This window comes from Pochonia chlamydosporia, chromosome 1 (assembly GCF_001653235.2).
Source record: "Pochonia chlamydosporia 170 chromosome 1, whole genome shotgun sequence".
Lineage (NCBI taxonomy): Eukaryota > Fungi > Ascomycota > Sordariomycetes > Hypocreales > Clavicipitaceae > Pochonia > Pochonia chlamydosporia.
In genome coordinates, this window is record NC_035790.1 from 4,659,994 (window position 1) to 4,686,600 (window position 26,607).

Below are 26,607 nucleotides of genomic sequence, written 5' to 3' on the forward strand. Positions count from 1 at the left end.
TGACGAAATGGCCGGCGGCATCGTCGCAATCATCGCCCTAGTAAGCATTGTCATCGCGATATCTCTGGGAGCGTGTGCTTACTACGTGTCTCAGAGTCGCCACGGTCGACGACAGCGCAACAGAAGAAGATTGTCTTCACGGTCAACAGGGGAGTTTCGCCGTCACCGCCGACGACACAGTCATAGTCCCGGTTCTACTGGGATGCCGTTGGACACACTGGACCCAAATACGGGTGACATAATCCGCCCGCCAGCGGTACGATTGCAGCACTAGGGTCAGAGGGTATGCGGATTCAAGTAACATTGATCTGGGTTTTGAGAGAGAAGTCAATGAACACTGTGTACATGGTGGGGATATATAGAGCGAGGGTGAGGGATTCATGGAACATCTGTTGGGGGGGGATGGCTTAACGGAGAGGGTAACCAAGGCATCACAGTTACAGGGATGAATGTTGAAGTGACGGAAGCAAAGGCTATGTTAATAAAGGTTGACGGCACGACTCGCATCCTTCCTTGATAAAGGGAAAACAAACATCATACCATTCTCGGTTCGTGTACTCAATAAATCGGTCACTTCATAAACTCATCCAGATTGCAGACTCGCTCAGCCATCATGCCATCAATCCTATAATACAGATCTACCTAACCAGTCACCAGCGCAACTGCTGTCCTGTCGAACGAATCAAACTTTGGCAAAGTACATGTAAGCCTTTCATATACAAGAAACGAAACCACCCTTCCAAGCAACCTTGACCCAACAAAATCCAATCTCTCATAGCCAACTCCATTTCATAGTCCCAGTTCACTCCCTCACATTTAAACAACTCACGACCAATCTCCTCTACTTTGCAGGTTCACCCTCCGGTGCAGGCGGCGGCGGCGGTGCCGATTCCGTACTCTTCGACGAACTCCTAGACGACTTGCCGCGCCGTCTATGTCTCGCATGCGAAAACCGTATAGAAAAGCGATACATGTAAAGAAAGGCACAGAGACCAATCAAGAACACGCCCAGAATAACGCCGAGCGCTATACCGATCTGTATGTTGGTATTGTCCGCGGCGTTACTGGAGAACTGCCTCGCACGCAATCTGCCCGACCGTTGAACCTCGCCGCCATATCCCGTGATCCATGGCAGGATATGTTCCAGTCCGCCAGGATGCCTCTGTGCCTCTTGGCCGGCCGCTTGAGATTCTCTAGACGGGATATACATCCACCGTTTTGTAGCTGCGTGCTGAATTGGGAAAAGGAAAACGGTTGCGACTAGAGTTGAGTCACCCGTGGCGAGGGCCAAGCAGGTATAATGGCAGGGAGAAGCGGCACGTTGGGCTCACAAGGGACAAAAACATGTTTCTTCTACGAGGCATCACCAAGAAGACACGTTTTCGAAGGGGACGGGTGGGCAGTCAATGCTTTTAAAGGGCGCAAGGGGAAGCACGTTCCCCAGAGTGTTCAGGTTCAGGTTCTGGCTTCGGCTTCGGTTCTGGCTCCCATGGGGAAAATGGGAAATGCAATGCACATTGGTCGATGGAGCGGAAAAGCCAATGCGGCCTTTGCTCGTTAGAGCTTGCATGCGACTTGCATGAGGAGCGTCATGTTGTTGTGTTTCGTTTTGGGAGGACATGGATAGTGTGCTCTCGGTGGAACAGTGTCTGCATGCATGTGTGTATGATGGATGTATGTGTGTGTGTATGTGTGTATGTATGTATGTATGTACACTCAAAGTACATGAGATGAGTGAGTGCAACTCATCACCAACTGTTCAAGGAGGTGCCCACTGCCCAGTATCAGATTGAGGTACACACGATGGTGACTGTCGAATTGTGAGTGGCTGGGAAGAGAAAGATTTTCAGTCAATGAGTAGCATTACAATGTGGGCACGCAAAGTGATGCAAGTTGGGCATTATGAAGAAAGAAATGTGAACGTTGGACCAGATGCAGATGCCAAGTGCAGAAGGCGTCTGATGGAATCGTCGCCATGTTTTCAATGTTCCCAATTGCATGCATGATTCCAGGCGACACAGAGAAAAGAGTCTTGTTCACATGACCATTGGAAACAGGTCTGATTGTCTTGTCCACAGTTTGGTCCTCATATGCAGTCATATGTTCTGCAGTCTAGACATTTGATGATTGCTTTTCGCCCTTGCTTGCGTGCATTGCATCCCACAATACTGCCATGGAGACAAGAGGAAACAGAACAGACACAGAAACAAAATCCAAAAGGAAGCACGAAACATACCGTGACACTGGAATCCCACCCACCAACCGGGGATGCACACCCGGACATTCGGAGACGAAGTGAAGACTGTAAAGTAAAAATGAAATTGAAATTGAAATTGAAAAAAAGGCCTCATGTAACGCTAACGACAGTTCAGGCATGGGCAAGCACAAGCTGCAGGCTGCAGGACGTCCTGCATGACAACGCATCACCAAGAAACCCCGAACCGTGGTCTCAACAAAAAGGCGCTTGACCAGGGTGAAATGGATTGAATTGAATTGCAATCCGATAGCGCGGGAAACGAGGAGGGGCGGATCGGGCAGCTTCTTGGAGGAAGATGGAGATGGATCGTGAGGTTGGTGGTGATGAAATGGAGTGGCGATGATGGCCAATGTTGGGTGTCAATTGGGTATGAAAGACTATTTCTACATCCACAACCAAGACTGATCGTCCAGACCACGATGAATATAATTGCTTGGTGAATGTACGTGGTGGTGGTAGGACTGGTTGCGATTGTAGCGCGTGACTGCGTCTGCGCTTTGATGGTGGAACTGGTGATGCCCAAATGTGAACTCGTGAATTGGTTGGAGCACTCGGATTGCGAGCATCTATCCGTGGAAGATAGTAAAGACGAGTGGCGATTATTCAAATGTACTCCGTGGTATCGTGAGATTTTCTACGACGGGCAAAGTTGCTACTCCAACGCCAATCATTTCGTCCCTCTTGACGTCCATCATGTCCATCGTCATATTTCATCGTTTGAGAGTCTAACCATGTCTTATTCTACTTAAGTATCGAGCAGAAATAAAGTCTAACCTATTCTGAATCACCAAGTGCCATCTCATCCCCTCAAATACAACTAAATCACCAAGACACCAGTTCATCAACCCCAGCTGCACTGCTCACACCACCTTCCCAACCAAGCATATAACGTCATTTCCATCAAGTAAGATTGAACCCTACACGCATGCTGCGAGGCAATGACCGTGTTGTACGGCAGCAGCATCTCCAACCGTAAGCAACGTACGCGGCAACGTCAGCGGTGGTTCGACACAGTTTCACCCAGGAAAAAGCCCAATAATTTCGATGTTCACCTTGGATTTTCCAGCAAGCGCTGTCCTCTATGGGGAGACTATCCGAGTGGCCGGTGAATAATTCTACTGTACTCTGTAGCTCGCACTGAATCCTATTTTCCATCGCATCTGTTGCATCTTCTGCATCCAGTTGCATTTATTGAAGTTTACAGCCTCAGCAGCGGTTTCATGCATATCACTCCTCAGTTCAGCCACTGGAGCAGAAAACAGCCATGGCCACTCGATTATTTCTCTCGAGTTACTGCATACACAAGCTACCAGTGTTCTAGTTCCTTAAATCTGTATGGAACTTGTGAGCTCGGCCGGTACCGGCTATCCAAGATGGGGCGGCAAACACAAAGCTTCCATTAGAACAGCCTTCCTAAATGAAACTTGGATGTGTTTTTAAATCACTCTGTAAAATGTGTGCCAAAAAGGCACCGGAATGCCACTTCTATGCGGTTGTTCAGCATCTTTACGTCTTGAACTCTCATCATCCGAACCACATTATCTTGGTCTCAATCAAAGAACATCTCATTTCCATACTCATTAAAATAGCTACAATACCCTACCTGGTCATTTATCAATGTTTGCTGCCCCTACAGTGGCTGCATGGGGCCTGTCACCGTGTATCAGCCACTTCTCCATGTTTCGAGACTCGAGTTTGCTCGCTCCCTGGTTGTGAAAGCCAAGGAGCCTAGGATCTTAGCTTCCATGGCGCGATGTTGAATAGGACCACTTGTGGTGGAAGTTTGCTAGAAACGCCCCATGTCCTGCTCCTCATGGTGCGTAATGTTGAACCAATGCTGGATTGGAATGGTGATCAAGTAAACACATAGCCAACTATGTACAGGACTCTGAGTGCCCATACTTCTTTTGGTCTAGAAGATGCGTACCTTCGTTGCTAGCTGAAAAGTCACTGTCATGCCAAGTTCCACGGAAGTAACACAATCTACAACCGCCGTCTACAGCAATACGCCGTAAACGACTGCATAAAGTCTACAAAGTCGGAATACGTGGCCCGGAACTGACTTTCAAATAAGAATTAAGTTTGTAGATCGCCTCATCTACATATGCTCCAGTCTCTAATGTCCCAAGTACGTCTAACACTGACGGTTTAGATAATGTCAGAGACCAGCCCAGTTATAAACTCAAAACAACACAAGCACCCTGCCAAGACTCGTAATATCGCACTTGACTGGCAAGCAATTTCCTTTCCTAATTGGAGGCAGTCTCTGGATGCTGCACTCGCTGACAGTTCCATTGGACAGGAATTGAATCCGCCATCTGACACCGGCACGGTAGATCAGAACGCCATTCAAGATAAGCTATTTCTTAAAATGGCAAGCTGTAGTTGTTGCATTCTCAGCTCCGCGTGTGGGTTGGTCTTGCGTTGACGCTAAAACAGCCGGAGGATGGTTGGATGAACTGATGAGTTCCATCCATGTCCCATTGAACTGGATGTTGGTTGGCCATGAGCTTCAACGTTGACATCAGATCACATCGTCCTGAGTCAACAGTGGCATGATGAATCATGAATTGACAACAGATTGCGCGTCATGTTACAGAAATCGGAAATGCCTGTACCACGTTTTCCTAGTCATCTGAAGGCTTGTTGTGTATTGAGCTGTCACAACCTCAACAATCAAGATCTACAACCCCATTTCGCGCAACTCATCTCTTGTTGTGCCGGCCCGCAAACGCAGATGCAAATTGACCGTAACACAAGTTTCCTTTTCTTTTCTCTTCGCCTCTTTTCCAACTGGTCCATTGTTGGGCCTTCAGCAACCCATCTGTGACAGGATGTCCGCGTAGCCGGCAGCCCCCTGTTACACCTCAAACCGCTCAGCCCCTTGGCGACAAAAGGAGCTATTTCGAGACGCCACCATGTTCCTTTTGTGTGGAGTAGAACCTCCTACCAAGACCATGCCAGCGTTTCTGATACAGCCCGCCTGCAGTATGCTGTCCTAGAGTCGTGTCCGCCGTTCTGTTTGTTTCGTACGGCGGCTGCCATGTCCCGTACCAGAACGGCGAGTAACCCTCCGACTCCTGTTTCGAAAAGCTTGGTATGCGTACATACGTACTTCTGTCGACTGATGTCTGGGCGCTTCAGCCTCTACCTAGGTAGCTAACGTCTAATCAGTCTTGCTTGGCAGTACCGTCGTCACACTTCTTTTGCCGGTAATCCGTGGTAGGGGTACAAGGGTTGTCTGTCAAGTCAAGGTTTTGTTTCTTGACGATGTCTTTCAACTCTTTATTCCGCGTAATCAAAAGTTATTGCTCTTTTTGTTCTGTGTCTTGACTCGGTTCCCTTTTTCTCTTCCATTTTCTTTCTTGACATGTTTTAGCGGTGTCGCATTGCTTTTTCAATTGCATCACAGAGTCGGCCAGCTGGAATGGCGTCTCTTCGGTTTACGGCGGTTGTAATTTCCCTTGCTCTCTCTGTATCTGTACATGCATGGCCGCAGATTCCAAGTGAATCAAGGTTCTTCGGGGAGGAAATACGCGCCGACAGCATTGTATCTGATCCGTCGTCGAGAAGCTTGCCTGTTGTTGGGGAGAGCATATCTGCGGGAACGTTGCCGATACCGAGTCTCGCAAACCGAGATGCGTTGGAGTCGTCCACAACGGAAAATAATGATAATTCCTTGCCAGATTCGCTTCCAGAGGATGAGAAGAGGGAGCTGCCGGAGGTACCCATCTCTCCAGGTCTATTGACCTTGCCCATCGTTCACGTAGAACGGCCAGTTTTGCAAAAGAGAGGCGTTGAAGTTCGGCTTGATAATCGCTCAGACTTGGCCTATTATGCTCAACGTAAGTCAGACGCCATTTCCACGTCTCCATCACATAAAATGGGAATGAGTAAACCAACTAACTCGGTTACCAGTCTACATTGGCAACCCTGTTCAAAAGGTCCTCGCACAATTAGACACCGGATCCTTCGAGCTCTGGATCAACCCAAGCTGCCAAGAACTCGATCCAGGGGACAAGCAATTCTGTGAAACTGTAGGAAACTACGATCCTTCAAAATCGTCATCCTCACAAGTCAGCAATTTGAACGCGAGCCTGAGATACGGCATCGGTTCCGCCGAAATCACCTACGTCCTCGACGACATTGCCCTCGTCAATGGCCCCGCGATGAAGAAGGTTCAATTTGGCGTCGCAACATCCAGTAAGGATCAGTTTGCCGGTATTCTTGGCATAGGGCACGGAATCGGCATCAACACCGCGTACAGGAACTTCGTGGATGAGCTCGCCGACCAGGGAATCACCAAGACCAAGGCATATAGCGTGGCACTGGGCAGCAAGACCGACAAGGCTGGCGTCGTGGTATTTGGCGGCGTAGACTCTGGCAAATTCACAGGAAAGCTGGCTCCGTTGCCGATTATTCCTGGCAAAAACTCTCCTGATGGTGTGGCACGATTCTGGGTCACGCTCAACTCGATTCAGCATACCCCTGAGAACGGCAAGACAACCGACCTGAGTACGAATTCTATGCCGGTGTTTCTGGATACAGGTGCTACGCTCACATTGCTGCCTCCCCAACTTGCGAATCGGATAGCCCAGGCGGTTGGGGCTGGGAAGCCAGACGAAGGTGGGTTTTACCTGGTCAGCTGTGATCTCGCCACCAAGAATGGCACCCTTGATTTCAACTTTAACGGGGTTACAATCAAGGTTCCCTACAGGGAAATTGTCCGAGAGATCTCAGGGTCACCGCCAAGTTGTTACCTTGGTATCATGCCGAGCACGTCGTTTGCCCTGCTGGGCGACACATTCTTGCGATCCGCATATGGTAAGCACAGCATCACTCTGAACAACCTCCTTTGCTAAAACCATGGATATTAACCAAATTGCAGTGCTGTTTGACATTTCAAAAAACATGACCTACATGGCGCCATATGTCAACTGCGGCACCAACACACAAACAATCGACGCATCAACGGACGTGGCATCCATAGTGGGAAAATGTTCGAAGCAAGTAGGAACCGATACATCAAAGCCGGACGGCAGCCCGGCCGCCAAGCCTGGGGGAGGAAATACCGGAGGAGGAAATACTGGGGACAAGCAAAAGGAGAGTGGAGGAGAGACCTTGGACGTGGCCTGGAATTGGTATGGCGTTTTGGCAGCATTTGCAATGGGAGCTCTCGCTCTCTGAAATTGAACTTTGTTAAACCCATTCATTATTTTCACTTGCAGAAACAAAAACCTTAGACAGTAACGACCAGCATAAATCGGCGGCTATACATAGATGACAAGCTAGAATTTGGACCAGGCATCATACTTCAACACGCAATCTCATTTATCCACTTCTAAGTTGTATATACTGTACAAAGCGGAAGCATACCCCAAAATGTGACTACCAGCCATCATCACATTCAAGCAACCTGCTGCACAAACGACGGACCAGCCTTCTCCCCAGGGAACTGACTCATCTCCAAACTCGCAACCGGAGCCTGCACCAAGCTACCATCATCGTTCCTCTTCAACGCCACAAGACCCAGCTTGCCATCCTGATTCCCAACCAACAACGTCTTCCCATCCGTCGAAACACTAAACATGCGCGGCAACTTGCCCCCCGTAGACGTCAGCCCTACAAACTCCAACTTGAAGTCATTACCCGCCACACGAAAGTGCGCAATGTTATCCGTATCCCCGCCCGTCAAGCGATTCGACACATAGACGCTCTTGTTATCCGGCGCAATGACGAGTTCTCCCGCCGCAGCCGTAGCCGGCATATCGGCCTGGGACTTGAACGTAGAAATGGACTGCACCTCCGTAAACTCGATGCCCTTGGCACCGCCATACTTGAGCGAGTACGTCACGACGAGGTTCTTAATCTCACAGAGAACAACGTAGTGGGATGCCTTTTCCGCACCGACAGGGTGGAAGGCGCCGTGTCGGGGACCACAGCCGCCAGGCTGAACGGGGACGTGGTTCACGATCTTGAAGCCGTCCTGGCTGTCGAGGATGAGGATCTTGTCCGTGCCGAGGTCATTGACGGCGAAGAAACGACCTGAGGGGTCCATCACAGACTGGTGAGGGTGCGGTTTGTCCTGGCGGGTTGGATTGGGGCCGACCTGGTCATCCGACTTGATGGACTTGACGTACTTTAGTCCGCCTTGGGTGTCAAAGACGTCGATTGCGGCGGATCCGTACGCCGCTCCGAGCATCTGCGTCTTGTCCTTGGTGAGTTCGAGGTGCACGACGCCGTTGCTGCCGCTGGTGGTGGACACTTCGTCGATCTTGTTGCCTGCAAGATCGACTTTAAGGAGATGTGTCGTGGCGCTGTTTTCATCCACAGCGTACAGCTTGCCTTCGTCAAATACCATCCATGTTGGGTTCCCGGAGAAGCTCTTCTTTGAAGCAATGCTAAATTTAGTGCCATCAAAGTCGGCAATGGAGATGGTGTTGGGTGTGCCGAGGAGGAGCTTGGCTGTTCCTGTCATATTGTTGCTCGGGATGCTTAACGCGCTTGCTGTTGCAGCCGCGAGAAGTAATTGTGTCAGCATTTTGGATGAAATTGGAAAAATATTGACAGTTTTGCGTTTAAAAACACTAATATATACAATGCGAACAGAAGGGTAGAGCAAGATATTTAACAAAACAACGTGGAACGGATGCCGCAAATTAACAATGTTGATCTACCCATCTCCGACTAAATGGTCAGCCACTTGGCCGCAGATAGGTATAATGCAATCGGTTCATCAGGAACATGTTGCATATGGCAAGTGTAACTCTGAAACAGGAAGCTAGTCTCAGCAGAGTCAGGATTGTCCGGCGTAATTATAAGCGCTATGCTAGTGCTTCAACATCCAGCGTAGCATGCATGACATAGTTCCCAGTTTAGTGCCATGGACATTATTCACGGCTTATATGAAAAGGTGATGCAACATGACCTCAGGAAGAATAGCATTTATTTACCTTAGGAGATGGTGGGGGCTGCCAGGTCGCCTGTATCAGGGAATTGAATCGGGAATGACCAGATTTCTCGAAGGTGAGAACCCAATATGTTAATTCGGAGCCGGTGGATGAAGAATCCCTGCAGGTAACTTGGATGAAATAGGGGTTGAGTTTAAAAATGAATCTATGAGACGTTTCCATGGACAAGATCAGACTTGGTGAGGTTGTTGAAGGGCGTTGCGCTCAGTGGGGGTTCGATGCTGCGTTACAAAGATGTGGCGCTGGAGATGGGACATGGCAGGTAAAGTGTGGAGACAAAGATGAAGATGTCGATGATGAATTTGGGGGTCATGAACCGGACTGGACTGAAATGGGAAAGTGGTTGACTAGCTGGAGCGAATAGCCTGCGTTGATGCGAGGTTCAAATGGTGGTTGTCACAGCCGTTGCAGCATGATGATGATGCTGCTCGTGAGTGAGTGACTTGGTCAGCAAGCGAGCGGCTGGAGGCAAGAGCATCCGACCACATTGCCGGCACAGGCCATCCCCAACAAATGCCAAGCATCGCAGCGCTCCCTCATGTATACGAACCAGACAATTATTTTGGTCAGTGCATATGATTCTAACAGCCCATTACCCCGTGTCATTTTACCATTGCCAACATTGAAAGATGTTTCAAAGCCTCATCAACAATCACACTCATCACAGGCAAGCAAGCAAAGTCAATCAGTTCAAACCACTTCATTAGTCTATATCTATCCTTCCATCTATCTATCAATCCAACAAAGAAAATCTAAGCTCGCTTGCAAACCCAAAAAATCAAAACCACCCATCCCAAATCTACCAAGTTAAGCCCACGGCCTTGCGCTCATACTGATTCACCTTATCCGCCTCCCTCAGCAAGTTCTCAAACATCCACCGTCCAACATCCTCCCTCGAGATAAAATACCCAACCTCCTTCTGCTCGACGCCCTTCTCGCTCTCCACATGCACGCGAATCTTCCTATCGGCCTTCTCCCCATCCTGCAGCAAGCTCGGGCGCACCAGCACGAACCTCTCGCTGCTCTTGTACAGATTTTGCTCCGCGACCTTCTTGTCCGCATGGGGAGCCTTCAGCCCAACATGATACAGCGGCACAAACAGCAGCGGCACGTCCCTGCCGTGCTCTGAGATGCCCGTCGTGCTGACCACCGCGATGAGGGGCTTTCCCGAGACGCCGTTCTTTCGTAAGGTGTCGAGGGCGGAGAGCAGCGCCGCGATGCCCTTCTTGCACACGTCCGGGTCGTCCATGGTCAGGTTGGCGTGGACGTTGCCCCCGATGGAGAAGTTGACGGCGTCGACCATGGTAGTTGGGTTGGACGGGTTGAGGAGCACTTCGCCTACGGCGATGGCGTCGTGCGCGTTGCCCTGCTTGAGGATCAGGTTGGCAGGCTTCTCAGGGAAGAGGGCCTCCATCTTGGACGGCGTGCGGCAGAGCGCGATGCATGTGTAGCCTGCGGCGACGGAGCGCTTGAGCGCTGAGAGACCGCACCCGCCGGTGGCGCCGAGGAAGGCAATTGTTCTGGTGGACATGATGGTTTGTGTTGTAGATGGAGATGTGTGGGTTGAAGTCTTGAAGATGTGTAAGACGAGGTATGTGAATCTGCTTGTTGGTGTTGACGCTGCTGAGTGTGATTGTAGGTCGAGACTGAATGTCTTTTTGCCTGTGATGTCGATGCGAATGATGATGAAAAAGAAAACAACAAAAATCGAGGACAAGCCCTCATATTTATCTCCTTCAACCAACACATCTATCCCTCCGTCCTCATCTCTACGTACCTACCACCGGCATTCCGTTCCTCATCGGCGCCTTGTCTTCCATGCACCATCAAAGCCCAAGCTCCTGAAGTGGACCATCGGCAGGTTCCAACCCCAGGAGTGGCTTGTGTGGCGCAGTACACCACCCTGATAGCACCACCATACTTTTTCAGAGACAAAACTAACAAGGCTGTCGTACCACCAGCAAAGTTGGTCCGGCCATCTCACCCGTGGCGTCGCTCTGCCCCACTCGCGTCTTCGCTTCTTCCACCTCGCTCTCGTCCTGCATGCCGCGAACACACCAAAACCGTCTCGCTTCTTTGACATTTGCTGTCTCGCCACGCTAAGAGCACGAAGCGCCATGTAAACGGCTCGCTGCCGAGCAATCTCTATTGTAATTTCTATTTTAAATTCCCACGAGCGGCAATAGTTGTCCCGTCTGCAGTGGCAGTGTCGTCATTTACATTGCATTTCCACCACGAGTGACGACTTTCCAATAATTGCGCCAAGACAACGTACACCTCAAATGACTTTTACAGCCAAATTGGTATTTCAACGCTTTCGCTCTCCAGGCATCATTCAAACACAACAGGGGTACTATACCGCTTCTCAATATCCTGACAATGCCCCCGCTCGGTAGGCCCATCACCAATCGCGTCGTGAATCGAACGAGATGTCAGATCTGTCTTAGCCTCGCATACCCACAGCAACGTCGACCTCAACGTACAATATTACGTGGCTGCTCTGACATCTAGTCATGAATTTTCATCATATACCTAGACTCGCCCACTCTCATCATCTCCATCTGGCAGGTCAGTGAGGATGAGCTGGCATTAAAAAGCCACCTGCTTATTCGCAATTTACTTTGATTAAACTGCATGTCCCTCGTCGCGGACTGTGTATCATGTCGGCTCTTGACCTTGAAGCGGTATATATAATGTTAGAACGAGTACGTCAAACTTCTCAACCAAATCGTCGACCACGAAACCAATGCCAGAGTCCCACTGATATCCATTGTCAATTAATTATCTTCAGCACTCGGTGTTGATCGAAATGGTTATTTCTGTCATCAACACCACGCCTGAACACTTCCGCCTTGCAGCTCCTTGTCGGCACCTAGTTTGTTGGTTCTGTGTCACTCACCCTGGTAGGGCTGCTTACTGACAAGGGACATGGGTTCTTGAAGGACCCTGATCATCATTTGATTCCAAACCTTCCATGCCTTGCCTGCCTTTCTTGCATGGAATTACACTAATCCAAAGTTTCAAACTTGGATTCAATTTTACGACACCGGCCGAGTCTCGCGTCAATTGAGCCATAGCGCATTCCACCAGGCTACATCACAACCGAAACCACACGTCTCTGCGCCATTCAAATTCACCGCAACCAGTCGTACGCTTATTTTGTTCAATTAAGAATGCTAATGGCTTTTCCAAATTTCCAAGGAGTGGACGACCAGTGGTCATTACAGTCCTCCACTGAAATACCATTTGACAACTTCATTCAGCCCAATTGAGGCAAACGACAAACTCAAACCCCGATACCATCCCATACATACAGTTGTGTGCTAGTGAATAATGCTCATAGATACAGCGAACTCAGAGCAGAGCTGTGCCCATGCTCAAAGTAGAATGACGCGCGTGTGTGTAAGTCAAAAGTAAAGCTGTAACAGAAATAAGAAAAGCAAGAAGCTGGGGAAAGACGACAAATAAAAAAAAAAAAAAAAGAGTATAAAAATATGAATGATGCACCAGCTCCTTCCCAACCGTTCGCGCCGATTCTCCCAAGAAACAAAGAGCCAATGAAATCAGATCAAAGATCATTGGGGAATATCCAAACGCTTACAGCCAGAACAGAGCGCATCCAGCGATGATCATGGCCAATGCACTGGCGCTCGCTCGGGTACCGCTATTCTTGCCATTGCCACTCTTGCCGGTAGTGTCACTGCCACCGTTGCAGTCCTGGTTGAACGTCTTGGAATCACAGCCACTGCTGCCGCCAGAACCGCCAGATCCAGAGTTACCACCGGAACCACCAGAGCCGTCGCTGCCGCTGCCGCCAGAATTACCAGACTTGCCGCTGTGGTCTTGGCCGCTTCCGCTGCTACCACCGCCGGGAATAGTTGCCTGAGTTTTCTTGGGGGAGTTGCCACTCTGTGAGGCAGAAGCTTCGTCCTTCTTCATGTTGAAGCCTGTACCATCAAACGACCCAAGAACAGTGTCGGCCTTGCCATCAACAACGGTGTCGTTGGTTCCCTTGGCATTGTTGTAGGTGTAGCTCTTTCCATTGTTGGTACCCGGAGCGTTCTTAGCATCGTAGCACTCAATAGTGACTTCGGAGAAGGTGGCATAGAAGTAACCGGCTTTCTTGATGTCCTCGGCATCCCAGTCCATGGAGCCACCAGCCCAGTCAACGGTACCTTTAGCATTGGTGGCAGCACCGCCAGGCCAGATAGACAACTGAACACGAGCAGGGGTCTGGGGAAACATCCAGCTTTGCGAAGTCTCGTTCCAGGTGTCCTTGCGATCCTTGGAGCGGCCGACCTGGCCATCGACAAGCCACTCAATCTTGTCCGGGGTCCAGCGAATCTCGTACTCGTGGAAGTTGTGGAAAGTGTCAGACAAGCTGATGTTGCCAGAGTTATGGTAGTCAGGAATACCCTGGAAGTAGTAGTTGGTCTGCGCAGTTTGGAGGTCGACGCCGACGAATTCGTAGTCAATTTCGTCCTTAACATCGGAGAGCAGAATGAAGGCGGTAACCACACCACGGCCACGGCTGGTCTTGAACTTGGCCTTGACATTGCCGTACCACATGTACGTAGTAGACGCCAGAACAGTTCCGACACTGTTCTTGGGCATGGTGAGCAAAACGCTTCCGTCCTTGGAAGCGGGCTCTCCTTGAGCTACCCAGTCCTTCTTGCTAGAATCCCCGAGGTATTCGCTGATATCGACAATGCTATCGAGGTTCGTGAACTTGGTGGTTCTGTCTGAGCAAACTGGAGCCGGGACGCAAGAGGAAAGATTATAGGACATGCGTGGATCACAGCCTCCGAGACAGTAGGCGCCAACACCGCACTCGCCATATTCTATAGGTGGGAGTACCAGTCAGTAAGAGATATTTGGTCGCATGCTTGATAATACTTCCTCCTGTCCCTTCACACGGAGGAAGCAGCCAGCTTCGGAATAAACTTACGGGAGCAGCAAGGAGAATCCTGGGGACATTTCTGCGTGAGCGAGCACTTTGCTGCCAGGGCAGAGCAAGCACCCAGGACGGTGGTGAGAACAACCGAGCGCAACATTTTCGAATCGAATAGAATATTAACGTAGTTGACAAAAGAAGTCGCAACGCAAGTGAAATCGAATTATTAATTCCACAAGTCAACGACAAATTCGAGACTGCAGAGATTGAGAGCTAGCGACGGGATGGATCGAGGGAGACCCAAAGACAAAGCGCTGTCGACAAAGCCGCAATCCAGGGAATTTGCACCGGTCGCAATGGAAGGCAGGCACAACGGGGTAAAAGGCCGTCGGTGTCGATGCGATTATGAAAGGGATAAGAAGAAGAAAAGACGAGGATTAAAGCGAATGTAGTCGGTCGCAAACGAAGGAAACGACCGTGGTGAAGAGTTCCTCAACCTACCTACCTTACGAAAAGGAAGAGGGCTTGTTTATGTCGAAGGTTGAAATGGAACGACAATCACAACGCGTGAGGAACGAAGAATCTACCCTTCCAGGAGGAGAGAAAAAAACTGGGCGCTCGTGGAGTGAGACATGGAATGAGCCAGACATGACATGGCGCTGGGACTCCATGGAGCCTGGATCTTGGGCACCAGTTGACCAGTTAGAACCAGACTAGTCTCACCGTTGGGGCAGCTGAGCGTCTGCAACAGACTGACAGGCGGGGCTCAAGCACCAGACCGACGGGAGGAGAGGACATTTGGGAGCCGAGCTAGTGATTGCTGGTGAAGTCTGGTAGAATACTAGCGAGTTCTACAGCGGGTGAGCACCAAGCGAATCGACACACGGGAGTCACCCCTTTGCCTTGCATCTTGAAATCACTACACACGATGGATTGAAGGCACGGCAACTGCCTCACTCAATTCAAGGCCCCGGGAATCCCTCCCAGAGCTGCGTAACCTCGGACACTTTATCTGCGGGAAAACACTTGCACAATCTCGCAGTAAAACAAACAACGTCTCTGACGTCGGGAGGCTGCAGCAGCAACCAAGGGGTCCAGTTCGCCGTACGCCGCCTGATTCAATGTTTGCATTGCGCCAATCCATTGAGGAACAGGGGCAACGGGTGTGTCCGAGAAAACTCGACGTTCGCCACCGTCACTAAACAATTTCACACAAATCACACAAAGCAAGGAGCCTACCGCATTCCACATTCCTCTGCTTTCCTGCTAATGCCTCAATTCTTCAACACCGTCTTCTCAATCTTCTCACGTCGTGCAAGACGCACGCCTGCAGGGCAGACAGGGCGGATGCACGGCACAAGGGGAGACGAGGGGAGAGAACTGATGGCAATGGGGGCCAGCGTGCGGCCTGAACGCCAAAATCAGGAGCAGTCACTTCCCCGATCAATGAGGAAGCTCGAAATCCAAGCCAATGCACGCCACCAGTTTGCTCTTCATCTCCACTTACAGCCTTTTGGCTCCCGCCAACAGCAACGAGAAAAAATAACGGGCTGAGTGGGGCCTCCAGTCCCATTCGCTTTTTCAATGCTTGGCTCCATTGTCGGGCCTTGCCATCCCTGGTCTGGGCCGAGTCGTGGGTGACTTGGTCTCGTACCCAAGAATACGAACATTCACTCAGTTGGGTTGGGTAGCATGCCATTCTCTCACTTGTTCCATTCCATGAGCATTTTGTAGGGAAGCCACTTCATTGTCACTCTCCACTACACAGACTGCACAGCCTACAACCTTGGCAGCCATACCAAAGTGACGGCGCACTATCACCGGCAACACGGCACCAGTTGCATCAGTTGGCGAGAGAAACAAAAACTCCGTAACTTGCCTCATTAAATCTGTAGCTACATCCCATGCACCTTTCCCTGCAGCACCTCTCTATTTCGCCCTTCTCCTTGCTTTAAACGTTTTGAGAGGATCACCTTTTCGGCCTCCAACACGGAAACCGCCTCGTTTTGTGCCCTTTCCTTTCCTCTGCCCACGCAGCTTGCCAGGCTTCCTCAGCGGAACGAAGCCAATGTCACTCTCCGTGAGGCCCTTCTTTCCATTCTCCGGTAACAAGTACTCTGGAATATGCTTCAAATGAGCCTGTTGTCTCGCCGTTCTCAGTTCACCATCATGTCGAAGGTGGTTGATTTCCGATGGGTTCTCTTCAAAATACCTGCAGTCATGTTAGGGTTACTTGTTGTGATGCCGCGCCTTGCTTCGAAAGTTGATCTCACCTCTTGAGCTTTTCGCTCTTTAGTAGTTCTTGTCGTAGTTCCCGTGTCCGCGCCTCACGGACAGCCACCTTGGTGACAGCGCGAAGGGCATCATTCATACGATATCGGAAAGCCTCCACTTGCTTGGTGTTGAAGTTGTACGGCTTGATTTCCTTGCCCTTCTTAGCTTGTTGCCTGGTAATTCTTGCCAGCACCTTCTCGTCATTCTCGGCGCTTTGAATTGTTGTAGGCATGTGCTTCCGGAATTGTTCCTTGGGAATAACGAACGATAATGCCATGCCAGCCTTACCGGCACGTGCCGTACGTCCAATGCGGTGTGTGTACGACGAAGCAGATGTGGGGAGATCGAAATTAATGACAGCAGCAACGTTCTTGAAGTCAATACCTATGTGTGAAAATGGTCAGCATTCGTGATCAACGACATCGGATAAACAACTGTGGGAGCACAAGTCCACGAATAGACAGCTAAGTTTGAGTCCATACCTCGAGAAACACCGTATTCCTTGTCTCGCTTCGATCCTTTGCGCTTCTTCTTCGGCCGTTGCTCCTCTTTCTCTGCATCAGAATCCGCATTCTCTGCACCTTCGTTATTTTCTTCCTCGTCGGCCTTCTCTTCATTTCCGAGAACCTCCTTCTCATCCGAAGCAATAATGATGTCGTACACATTGCGATTAAACTCTTCGACGACGTGAATTCTAGAGTTTACGGGTAATTCCGAGTTCAAAATACAGCTTCGAATGCCAAATTGCTCAAAGAACAGCTTCAATCGGTAACATCGGTCGACGTCGCCAACGAAGATGATGCATTTTCCCTTGACTAGTTGCAGCTTAAAAATGATATAAGCCAAGAGGAACTTCTCATCCTCGGCACACTTTGTAACCAGCTGCGTCACTCCCTCGCCTTCCTCATCTGGTTCCTCTAGGTCCAGCAGAGTCGGAGCGTTATCGCGGTAGAATATCTTCTTTAGTGAATCCACTTCTGCCGTTAAAGTAGCACTCATCATGGTCGTCTGTATCCCCTTCGGAATGGACCAGGACAGGTTCTCCAAATCTTCGTCATATCCATACGACAGCAGCAGATCGGCTTCATCCAGTACGAGGTGGGTGAGTTTGTCAAGAGAAAGTGCGGACTGGTTCGATTTCACATTATACCATGCTCGTGCGGGGGTAGATATGACGATATCAGGGTTCGTAGACAGCAGAGATCGTTGTACGGCATCAGAGAGCTTGTCCGTCAGTTTCACGGCGCGGACATCCTTGGCACAGAACGTGGAGAATTGCTCAATGACTTTGAAGACTTGGTCTGCAAGCTCTCGAGTCGGTACCAATATTAAAGCGGTCGTAGCGGCGACAGACTCGTTCTATAACCATGTCAAAAAAAGAGTCCAGTGTGCATCGCACGCAAAATTACCACCACTTACGCTCTTTTTCTTCAGGATAGCAGACAGCACAGGGAGAATGTACGCAGCAGTCTTTCCAGAGCCAGTCTTGGACTTGCAAAGGACATCTTTCCCGTTCAATGCAAGAGGAATGGCTTTGCGTTGGACGAGTGTTGGCTTGAGAAACTTCTGTTCGGCGACGGCCTGGACGAGGCGAGGGTCCAATCCAAGGTCAGCAAAGGTAAGCTCTGCATCTGCTGGTGATTCTGTTTCTGATTTTGTGCGTTTTTGATTCTCGGGTTCCGGCGACGGTACGCCATTCTGATCGAGCTTGCGCTTCATGCTTGTTGCTCAGCGGAATTTCGGTTGTGGAAGAGCAAGAAACGGTTTGTCGAAGCAGCGAGTTGCTCCGGAATCGTTATCAGAGTTATCGCTTAAGAAAAAAAAAATTGGCCTGCGTTGCATGGCAGAACTGTTCAGTGTTGCCCACTTAAGTGGGGCAATTGCCAGAGACAGGATGGCGGTCGGGTCAATTGGTGTTAACTGGTTCTCCATGCAGGCAGGACACAGCATTGCGATAACACGTTACCCTATAGCCGGTGTTCCTCTGGCGGTGACCAGACTTACCCTCGCATTTATTCGCGATATTGTTACCGCCTTGGTCTTTCCTTTCTCACAGCTCATATATTTTATGTGTCCCAGTTCGAACACTTAATCTAACACGTAGGATATATCGTTTCCGACACAAATAGTCCGTAAAGGATTGGCTCGGTTGTTTTCCAACTTGTCACCATCCCCCTCCCCGACTCTCAAGTCAACAAGATACGTAAGACAATGAAACTAGCGACGGCCCAAGCCGAGAGCAAGGACCTTGGGAAACGAGCTTCCAGAGCCAAGACAGAAATATTCACACATTCTCTACCCATTATTTGAAGCAGACCGCCAGAAGTGGACCGTTCGTCATGTTGAGTAACTGGTACCTGCTCTGGTAGTGCCAGATGTGGTTTCATGTACCCCCTTGTTGTGGGGCCGAGGATCGCGGCAAGATGCATGGCGTGGTCGCAGGAGTACTTCGACAACAAGTCACCACATCGAGATAGATCTACACATGTGCGTTGTCCCCAGAGTATAGACGTACCTTATTTAGTATGAAGCCGGCATCGTCATCTCCTCCTTGCTGCCATCTTATCAATCTCCCACTTACAGGCAAAAACTCCCAAGGTGTAAATAACTCGAAATTGGGGGTATAACTAAGGTAATTGGCTCTAGTTTTCCTGTTGGGGAGAACTTCATAATAACCCTTTTGCCGCCATCCAGGATGGATCTCAAACTCTAGTATTCACTAGACGGCTGAGATCGTCCATCCTGCTCCTCATCCTCAGGAATAAGAGAAATATAAAGCTACTATCAATATAATACTTGACGTTTTCCACACCCACTTGTCACCAACTGGTAAAGCACATTACAAGTAGCCCCGCGTCACGTCGAGTTGTTACGAACTCAAGCCCAAACCAGGTACGACGTGGCCGACAGATACTAATCGAAATCGAACCCTGGCTTATTCCCCCAGCACCAACGCTGCCAGACTGTGAAGCCCACCCGTGTTCTCCTACCCCAAACGAAAGCAGAATCCCACCCAAAAGCCCGATCAATTCCAGAGTCAACTCGAAACATACAAACATCTAGGTCCAGAAATACCGTAGCAGTGTCGAGCATCGCGACCGTGACAAAGGAAACAAAAAACAAGTCAAAGCCGAAAGGTACACAGGAGGACAGATGAAAACCCCACATTGGGAAAAGATACGGGTGCTGCACAGAGGTTGAGCATTTTCGTCCCGCCCTTTTCCAACCCTCAAATCGTCATAGCACCGGTTTCGTCCTGCAGCCGATCTCCGCCCACGGAGTGTGTCTCAGGTTGCGCACTACCATCGTCGTGTAACGGCCGCTCAGCAAATTAATCGCGAATTAGAGACTCCTCAGGGTCTATAAATCGTAGTACCGTTGTACGTTGCAAATCGGTTGACCAAAAAAACATTAAAAATAGAATAAAACACCAAGGCTGGCCGCAGCAAGGAAGATCACCCAAAGTGACCAAGATCGGTTACTTCCACCTCGTCAAATTCACTGGACAAGGAAGTGCCCTTACCTCCCCTTGCTGTTCGAGAAGAGATCTGTGCTATGATTAGCCATGCTGCGAAACGACACCTCTGATTTGTTGAATAGGCGTAGCATGGCCACTTACCTGGGAAATGCTCCTTTGCATACTGTTCACATGCCTGTTTCTCATCGTTAGCATGGTCGCTATCTTGTCAAAGGGAGAAGCAAGTCTCCCGTACCTTTGCCGGTTTGCCAACTTTTTGGCCAATGACTTTCCATTTGTTGTTTTCGTACTCCTTGATTGCGTTCATCAGGGCTTGACTCTGCGCGGTTTCCGTTAGCTGAAGACCTATGTAAGTCTAAATGATGTTGAACCTTACCTCGTCTTCAGCGAACTCGGCGTAATGCATGTCCTGGTTATTCCATTAGCATACAACAACGGCACTGCCTCGTTAGCTCTGAACCCAACTAACCTTGTACCAATGCTTCTTCACCGAGCCCTCTGTTCGCGTCGGGAATGTCTATTTTTCAAACGATTAGATCATATTCACCACCAACAAGCAAGAAAATAACGCACCTTCGCAATTTCTGCCCAGCTGTTACCGGAATCCCGCATCTGTTTCAACCGCAATTCTTCTTGAGGCGTCCATGGGGTATTGGTTCGACTCTTCTTAGCCGGAGGCGGCTGCACCGGTGTGGTATTGGCATCATCTGTCGGTGGTTGTGGCTGAGGTGGAGGAGGAGCATTCTGTGGTGTGGGAGGAGTTGGGACCGGTGGTTGAACTTGGCTTGCCGCAACAGGAGCGGCGGGTGCTCCTGTAGCCGGAGACGGGGCAGTATTTGGAGCAGGTCGCTTTCGCTGGCGACTTTGTTGCGCCGGGGTTGGGGTCGGGGCCTGCTGTTGAGCAGCTGCAGCGTTTGGAGGTTGGGGAACATTCATCGGTGGTTGAACTGGAGTTGGATGGTGCGGCTGCTGCTGCTGCTGCTGCTGAGGTGGCATGCCGGATTGCGGAGTACCGTATGGAAAGTCTATACGCTGATCGGTTCGCCGTGCCATATCAGGTTGGTAGGGGTGATTGCTGTTCGAGCATGTGGTCAGTAAACTTGACATTCCACCATTGACAACATCGAGGCGGTCTTGCAGATGTCACTGTAGATCTCATCGTCATTTGTCCAGCCTAAGGGTAAAACAAACTGCCCAGTCAAATGGACCATTCAGCTACGCCTGTAGCTGTAGAGCAATGGCATTGCTATAGGCAGCGGCAATAGGTAGCATCTGGTGTTTGACGACAAGCATCATAGTTTCGCGGTCGAGTGGTTCAAGGCAATGCCAGGTCGGCTGGGCAGTTGACCACGGATACGGACAAAGACGAAGACGAGGGACAGGTGACTGGTGACAAGTGTATAGTTGTTGTATGGCGATGGTAGAGGTTATAGGTACCAAAGACGATGAGGAAATGGGACAAGGAAGGTGGTGTTGGTACTTACTGCATGTCGTTGGGTGGATGAGTGGAGTTGGTGTAAACATAGTCCGGCACGGGGCCGACCTGCCACTGCTGCATGATCTGGATGCGAAAGAAACAGGTATCGTCAGCATCAATTCTGGAAAAGAAGTAGCGAGAATAAAAGAACCAGGGCAAGGTAAAGATGAGCGCACGCAGGACAAGTTCTTTGTTTGCGCGGCGGCGATTCTGGCGACAGGCATGGGTCTGGCTGCAACAACGCGGCTGGTGTAGCCCAGCTTTTTGAGGGCTGGCGACGCGCTCAACCACGGTAAGCGGCATTGAAAACGAGCGACGGACAACACCATGCTGACAGTGCTGACGAGGCGCAATGCTGTTCGCAGGAGGCTGGCGCGCGCGCGCAAAGTGGGCGGGAGACAAAATAAATCAATGCGGACTCACGGGCAATGAATTTATCCAGCTAGATGCTGGTAAAGGTCATTCGATGTTGACAAGACGAGACTACTCTGTCCGTCTGCTCTCCTGGGCGGGCGGATCGCGCAGGAAAGTTCCTCGTGTGAAGCAGGTCAAAGTCACACAGGTGGTCCGAGGCTCGGGTCTTGAGTGGTAGAAGGGCAGAGCCACGGGTTTGCGTAATACAAGTTCTGCGACTTGGGAAGCTGGGCAGCCCAAGGTAATTGACGGATTCGGGAGTCCTCCGTCGGGGGAGGAATTTAGTGGTGGAGGCTGGTTGGACAGGCCAGGCGGGCGAGCCGGGCTAGACTGAGCTGGGTGACTGGTCGAGCCAGTGGCCTGATGGTGTGGGCGAGGTGATAAAGTGGGCTTAGCTCTGTGAGAGGTGTGAGTCTGGTCTGGCTGGGTCAAGTCGGATGAGTGGTGGTGAGTGAAATTGGCTCTGTGTGAAGTGTGCGTTGCTTTGCGTTGCCGAAGTGCAAGTGTGTCCGAAGCTCCTGGTTGCTGATAGCTCAAGAGCGCAGTAAGCTGATGTTCTGGCGACAGCCTTTTGTGTAGCCGACAAGTCAATTTCTATCTCGTCAAGGATAGCAAAAGCGACCGTGTCTGATGAGAACAGAAGCACAGCAGCTGATGAGGCGACAGATGGGGTCCCAGGGTGGCGATGCTGGGCGTTGGTTGCCGAAGAGAAGAAAGCTGCGCAAGTGCTCAAGCTTGAAGCGGGCGATGCGGGTTGAGGACAGCGAGCGCCGGCACAACAGGGCACGGCAGGACACGACACCGTCTGACGAGTCTGGTGATTTTCCTCTTCCCCTTTTGCGCAACCTTTGGTGTTGACGCAACCGAGCAAAACCTGGATGAGATCTCGAATTGATCAGGCGGTGGATCCCAGCGACATCAACAGCGAGAGCGACAGGCCAGGTGCCGACGGGAGTGAGGACAGGATGAAGAAGAGACTGGACTCTGGTTTGGTTTGGTCCGGTCTGGTACTTCGAGCCCAAGTAACTCTCTGGGGGGAGGTGGTCGATGTTTTGGACCGGCTGGTGGGTGCTTTTTGGTCTGGTGGAAGGGGAGGAAAGGCGAGAAGAAGCCTTGGACCCATCGGCACGAATGAAGGCTGGGGCTGGGAGGGCGTGGACCACATGAAGCAGAGGCGTGACTGTGTATCAGTATAATATACACTGTATAATCTTGCTGTATTTTGGGTGAATAGTAATGTGCGAATATTGATAGATGGTTTGGCATTACAAACGTCCCACCGTCATGAACGTGTCTTTACATCAGTGCATTCAATGCAAGCCTGGCTGACTCGAGCCAATCAAGCTGCCTCATTTCTCTGCTCGCACACCAAGGCGTCATCATATGTCAACGTCAGCCCTCGATCAGTGACTAACGAGCAGTACGTACCTCGCAAGAGCACCAGTGGCAGCCAAGCTCCAAAGCTAAGAAAGCTTTGAGGACCCAGATGAAATAACCCCTGCCATCAGGAAAAATAAAGCAGTGTTGGGGGTGGTGAAGTGATTTGCATGTTAAAAAAGATGGAGACGAAACAATGCTCATGGTTTCTAAATTTAATGAAAATGAATGAATTACTCATGAAGAGGTAAAGTTAGGAAAATTTTCTTCGCCTACCTAGTTGGTACCTCTGGTTGTTTGGGCAGGGTTCTTGCTAGAAGCGCGTGCGATTTGATCAATGGTCGCTCCTTCTCTACTAGCTTTTATTTTTGTCGTTCGTTAAGTTAGTTGTCTGGGCTCAAACATATTGATACGTATCACCTGCACAGACGAGGCTTGCCTGAGGTGTCAACCTCCATTCAACTTCGATCGAAGAATCAGCGTAGACGAGATTGTCTATTTGCCGTTGCGTGAATCCCGATAACTCGAGCCATTTGACGTTCAATGCCCCCTATCTGTGTTCAAGGTGGCTCTGCACAATTTGTCTCTGTCCTGTCGGTAACTGTTCCGAAGTTGTCTCGATCGATGTACAGTACACCACCGGCATTTGTGGTTTCGAATGCCCTTGTACCAGCTACTTGCTTCGTCTGACAGCCTTAGTTGCTTCCTTGGACTGAAAGGAGACGCTGCTGCTGGGCATCATGTGCCCCCAAGCTCCACATGGCCTTCAGCCGCCAGCAGGAGACTCGGACCAGGATGGCTGCTTTTGGTGCGTGGGCTTCTCAAGCTCCAGGCGATGAATCTAATTTGAGCCTTTACATATAAACCGCAATGCAAACTTTCCAAGCTTGTTGGCACCTTGAGTAATTTTGCGTGAAAACGATTCAACCACTCTCCTTATGACACAGTTACAGTGAGCTACTCTGTCGATCCTTTCGCTTGGGTACTTTCAGTCGTCTCCACGCTGTTGGGTAAACGGCTATGCACAATAACCTCCTTCATGGGTTTGGTCAGGCTATTTTGAAGATTAGGATCGCCTCAGCAACGACGGTGCTTTGTGCACAGAGTCCCAATCGGCAGACGGCAAGATGATTATTTCTTTGGAGCATGACGGCCAAACATCTGGCTGCTCGGCTCGACCAGGTGAAAGTTTGAGCTTCGTTTATATTCAGTTAGCACAATGATCTTCCGACCTTGACACAAGTTCGTCTAATTTTCTCGACACCATTATCCTTATGGAAATAAAAACCACCTGGAAGTATGCTAAACTTGAGAAGAGGTATCGATGCAACATGAGCTGAAGAACGATTTCCGGACAACAGTCGCTTCGGACATGACCCTGATCAGCAAGCGAGAACCATCCAAGGCAGATCAATTATGGAGAGCGGAGGAAACGGGTGATTAAAAATGGTCAGTCTTTAATGCTCCAGGCATCAATTGGCAATCATGAAGTGGCAGCCCGTGGTGAACATTCATGCTTCGTGGACAAATATCAGCTCATCGTCGTCATGCGTGGATCTTGAAACAGGCCAAGTTCCATCTTCGTGGCTAGACACTAGAACGCAGGTTTCGTCCGAAAGGTCGAAGTGCGTTTGCTGGCTTGGCTCAAGCTCTCTGTTGAGGGTAACAGCGACAGCCAATTGCTTCATACGTCGGCCGGAGTTAGTCCTTCGGCCTGCTGTGAGCGGGTTTTGGCGAAGGCAGGAACACTACGTCGTTTCGTCATTCACACCGTAATGGGGACAGAAATTCACAGGTCAGATGATTGAACACGATCTTTTGTGACGTCGCTGACTTACCACACAGTTTCAGTTATGCCGTCAACCCATGCCAAGGATTTGGGAAACAATGATTACCACTGGTGACATTGAACCCTCACATAATATCCACCAGTCAGAGCCTTCGTGTCAACAATGAGATTCAGAAGTACGAGAAAACAAGAATTGAGAGAAGTCGCACTCGACATTGGGACGAAAAGACGGCAAACAGAATAAGGTTGTTTGCAAGATGAGAATCCGAGTTTCACTACAACTTCTGGGAGCGCCTTTGTGTTAAAATCTTCACATTCTGTGTCAAGGCTGAGACCAACTTGAGATTGCGACTTTACATTAGCGAGTTTCAAGGGACCCCAAACCAAGCCCCGCGGCAGCCAGGGTCCCAGGGACAGCTCCTTGCTCCTGGAGCGCTTAGGAACGCCACAAGTAGTTCATAGCACGTCAACCCATATGTCAGTCTGTCTTTGCAGCCGGAACAAACTTGTAGGAAAGTTGCACAGACCAGACGATCTTGGAAAACATAGACGAAATCGACCAAGTTTTCTAAACACTTCCGATGTGTAGTATGTCAACCGCCTGCTTCCAGGCGTGGAGAGAACAAGAGATAACATCTAGACACCTCCACTGTCCTGCTTTTCACGCTGTTTCTCTGCTTTGTCTGCAAAGCATGTGCCGGTGCCGCTTCCATCAACACCAGCACATTGGCTGGCTTTCCGAGACCTGATAATTGCGCCTTGTGTGCCGCGTACACTAACTGACGAAACTTGCCGGGACACCCTGTAACTGGGGCATTGGGTTGGCATAAGAAACAGCATCTACGTTTCAATGTGGCAACTTTCAAACCAAACGGCTCAGAGGAGGTCTCGCATTATTCTGGCGAAACTCCCTGCATTTCCGACCAACGCAGGAACATGGACAGGGCTGTGTCGCCCATCGGCGGCTGAGGAGGGGGTTTCGTTGAACCAGGGGTTGGTCGGCACCAACCAGGAGTTCCGAATTTTCAACAGAGCCGCCTGTCTGTAACATACGAACCAGACACGAATTCTAGCAGACGGTCCCTTCAAAGCCGTTGTCACAGGATCTCCCTACTGTAGTTCAGATGCCAAGCTGAACCTCTGTGCGTTGCAGCCGCGGCAGCGTGTCTACCCGAGCCTGGCTAGCAGCTCCTTCACCAGCAGATTATTCGTTGCTCGCCTGACGTGTTCGACCTAGCTAAGTGCTTTGCTTTGTATACAGACCGACTTTAGGATGGCGTTTATTAGCATGCCTGCACAGCCGGTGACTTTGGAGGGGCCAACCCGCTACTCGAGTGTGTCTTATTTTTGGCACGCGGAATGGTGACGACGACCGGACTGTGTCAAGCACGAGATTAGTACTGACTGACAACTGGCATATGCTCAAGCAGACGAGGATATTGTGTGAGTGGTTATGCTGGAGCTGGAAATGCAAAGCCACCTATGTCTTGGCCAATGTTCCGCAGTGGCTGCTGTGGGAATGACGGAGATATTTTGGTGGCCCTTTTATTTTCACGATTCGAACAACGGTAAACGCATTAGTCGTTGAAAACATCGCCAAAAGGGCAACCAGCTCCACGCTCGCCGCAGATTTATGGCCACCCCCACCCGATGATTTCGTGTCGATGAGTCGCCAA

General features: G+C 50.2%; 8 protein-coding genes across 8 annotated transcripts; 2 read left to right on the forward strand and 6 right to left on the reverse strand.

Moving 5' to 3' along the window:
* Positions 1-841: 841 nt before the first annotated feature.
* VFPPC_18738 (hypothetical protein) lies at positions 842-1,210 on the reverse strand (the record flags this gene model as incomplete). Its single annotated transcript, XM_022430306.1, has 1 exon — positions 842-1,210. One exon carries the CDS (start codon positions 1,208-1,210, stop codon positions 842-844), a length of 369 nt encoding a protein of 122 aa, XP_022285950.1.
* Positions 1,211-5,684: 4,474 nt separating this feature from the next.
* VFPPC_01204 (secreted aspartic proteinase) lies at positions 5,685-7,444 on the forward strand (the record flags this gene model as incomplete). The annotated part of the gene is made up of 3 exons (XM_018281071.1): positions 5,685-6,102; positions 6,176-7,081; positions 7,146-7,444. The coding sequence occupies 3 exons, from the start codon at positions 5,685-5,687 to the stop codon at positions 7,442-7,444; spliced, it is 1,623 nt and encodes a 540-aa protein (XP_018149589.1).
* A 220-nt stretch (positions 7,445-7,664) lies between these two features.
* VFPPC_13022 (carboxy-cis,cis-muconate cyclase) lies at positions 7,665-8,798 on the reverse strand (the record flags this gene model as incomplete). The annotated part of the gene is made up of 1 exon (XM_018290799.1): positions 7,665-8,798. The coding sequence occupies one exon, from the start codon at positions 8,796-8,798 to the stop codon at positions 7,665-7,667; it is 1,134 nt and encodes a 377-aa protein (XP_018149590.1).
* A 1,229-nt stretch (positions 8,799-10,027) lies between these two features.
* VFPPC_01205 (NAD(P)-binding domain-containing protein) lies at positions 10,028-10,759 on the reverse strand (the record flags this gene model as incomplete). The annotated part of the gene is made up of 1 exon (XM_018281072.1): positions 10,028-10,759. One exon carries the CDS (start codon positions 10,757-10,759, stop codon positions 10,028-10,030), a length of 732 nt encoding a protein of 243 aa, XP_018149591.1.
* Positions 10,760-12,825: 2,066 nt separating this feature from the next.
* VFPPC_13023 (glycoside hydrolase, family 16) lies at positions 12,826-14,282 on the reverse strand (the record flags this gene model as incomplete). Its single annotated transcript, XM_018290800.1, has 2 exons — positions 12,826-14,069; positions 14,177-14,282. 2 exons carry the CDS (start codon positions 14,280-14,282, stop codon positions 12,826-12,828), a joined length of 1,350 nt encoding a protein of 449 aa, XP_018149592.1.
* A 1,769-nt stretch (positions 14,283-16,051) lies between these two features.
* Positions 16,052-18,115, reverse strand: VFPPC_01206 (ATP dependent RNA helicase (Dbp9); the record flags this gene model as incomplete). The annotated part of the gene is made up of 4 exons (XM_018281073.1): positions 16,052-16,334; positions 16,396-16,780; positions 16,879-17,755; positions 17,816-18,115. 4 exons carry the CDS (start codon positions 18,113-18,115, stop codon positions 16,052-16,054), a joined length of 1,845 nt encoding a protein of 614 aa, XP_018149593.1.
* A 1,800-nt stretch (positions 18,116-19,915) lies between these two features.
* Positions 19,916-21,654, reverse strand: VFPPC_13024 (MYB DNA-binding domain-containing protein; the record flags this gene model as incomplete). The annotated part of the gene is made up of 7 exons (XM_018290801.1): positions 19,916-19,944; positions 20,016-20,049; positions 20,110-20,193; positions 20,251-20,283; positions 20,344-20,391; positions 20,448-20,949; positions 21,359-21,654. The coding sequence occupies 7 exons, from the start codon at positions 21,652-21,654 to the stop codon at positions 19,916-19,918; spliced, it is 1,026 nt and encodes a 341-aa protein (XP_018149594.1).
* Positions 21,655-22,643: 989 nt separating this feature from the next.
* On the forward strand, positions 22,644-22,961 carry VFPPC_18737 (hypothetical protein; the record flags this gene model as incomplete). Its single annotated transcript, XM_022430305.1, has 1 exon — positions 22,644-22,961. One exon carries the CDS (start codon positions 22,644-22,646, stop codon positions 22,959-22,961), a length of 318 nt encoding a protein of 105 aa, XP_022285951.1.
* Between the last annotated feature and the right edge of the window lie 3,646 nt (positions 22,962-26,607).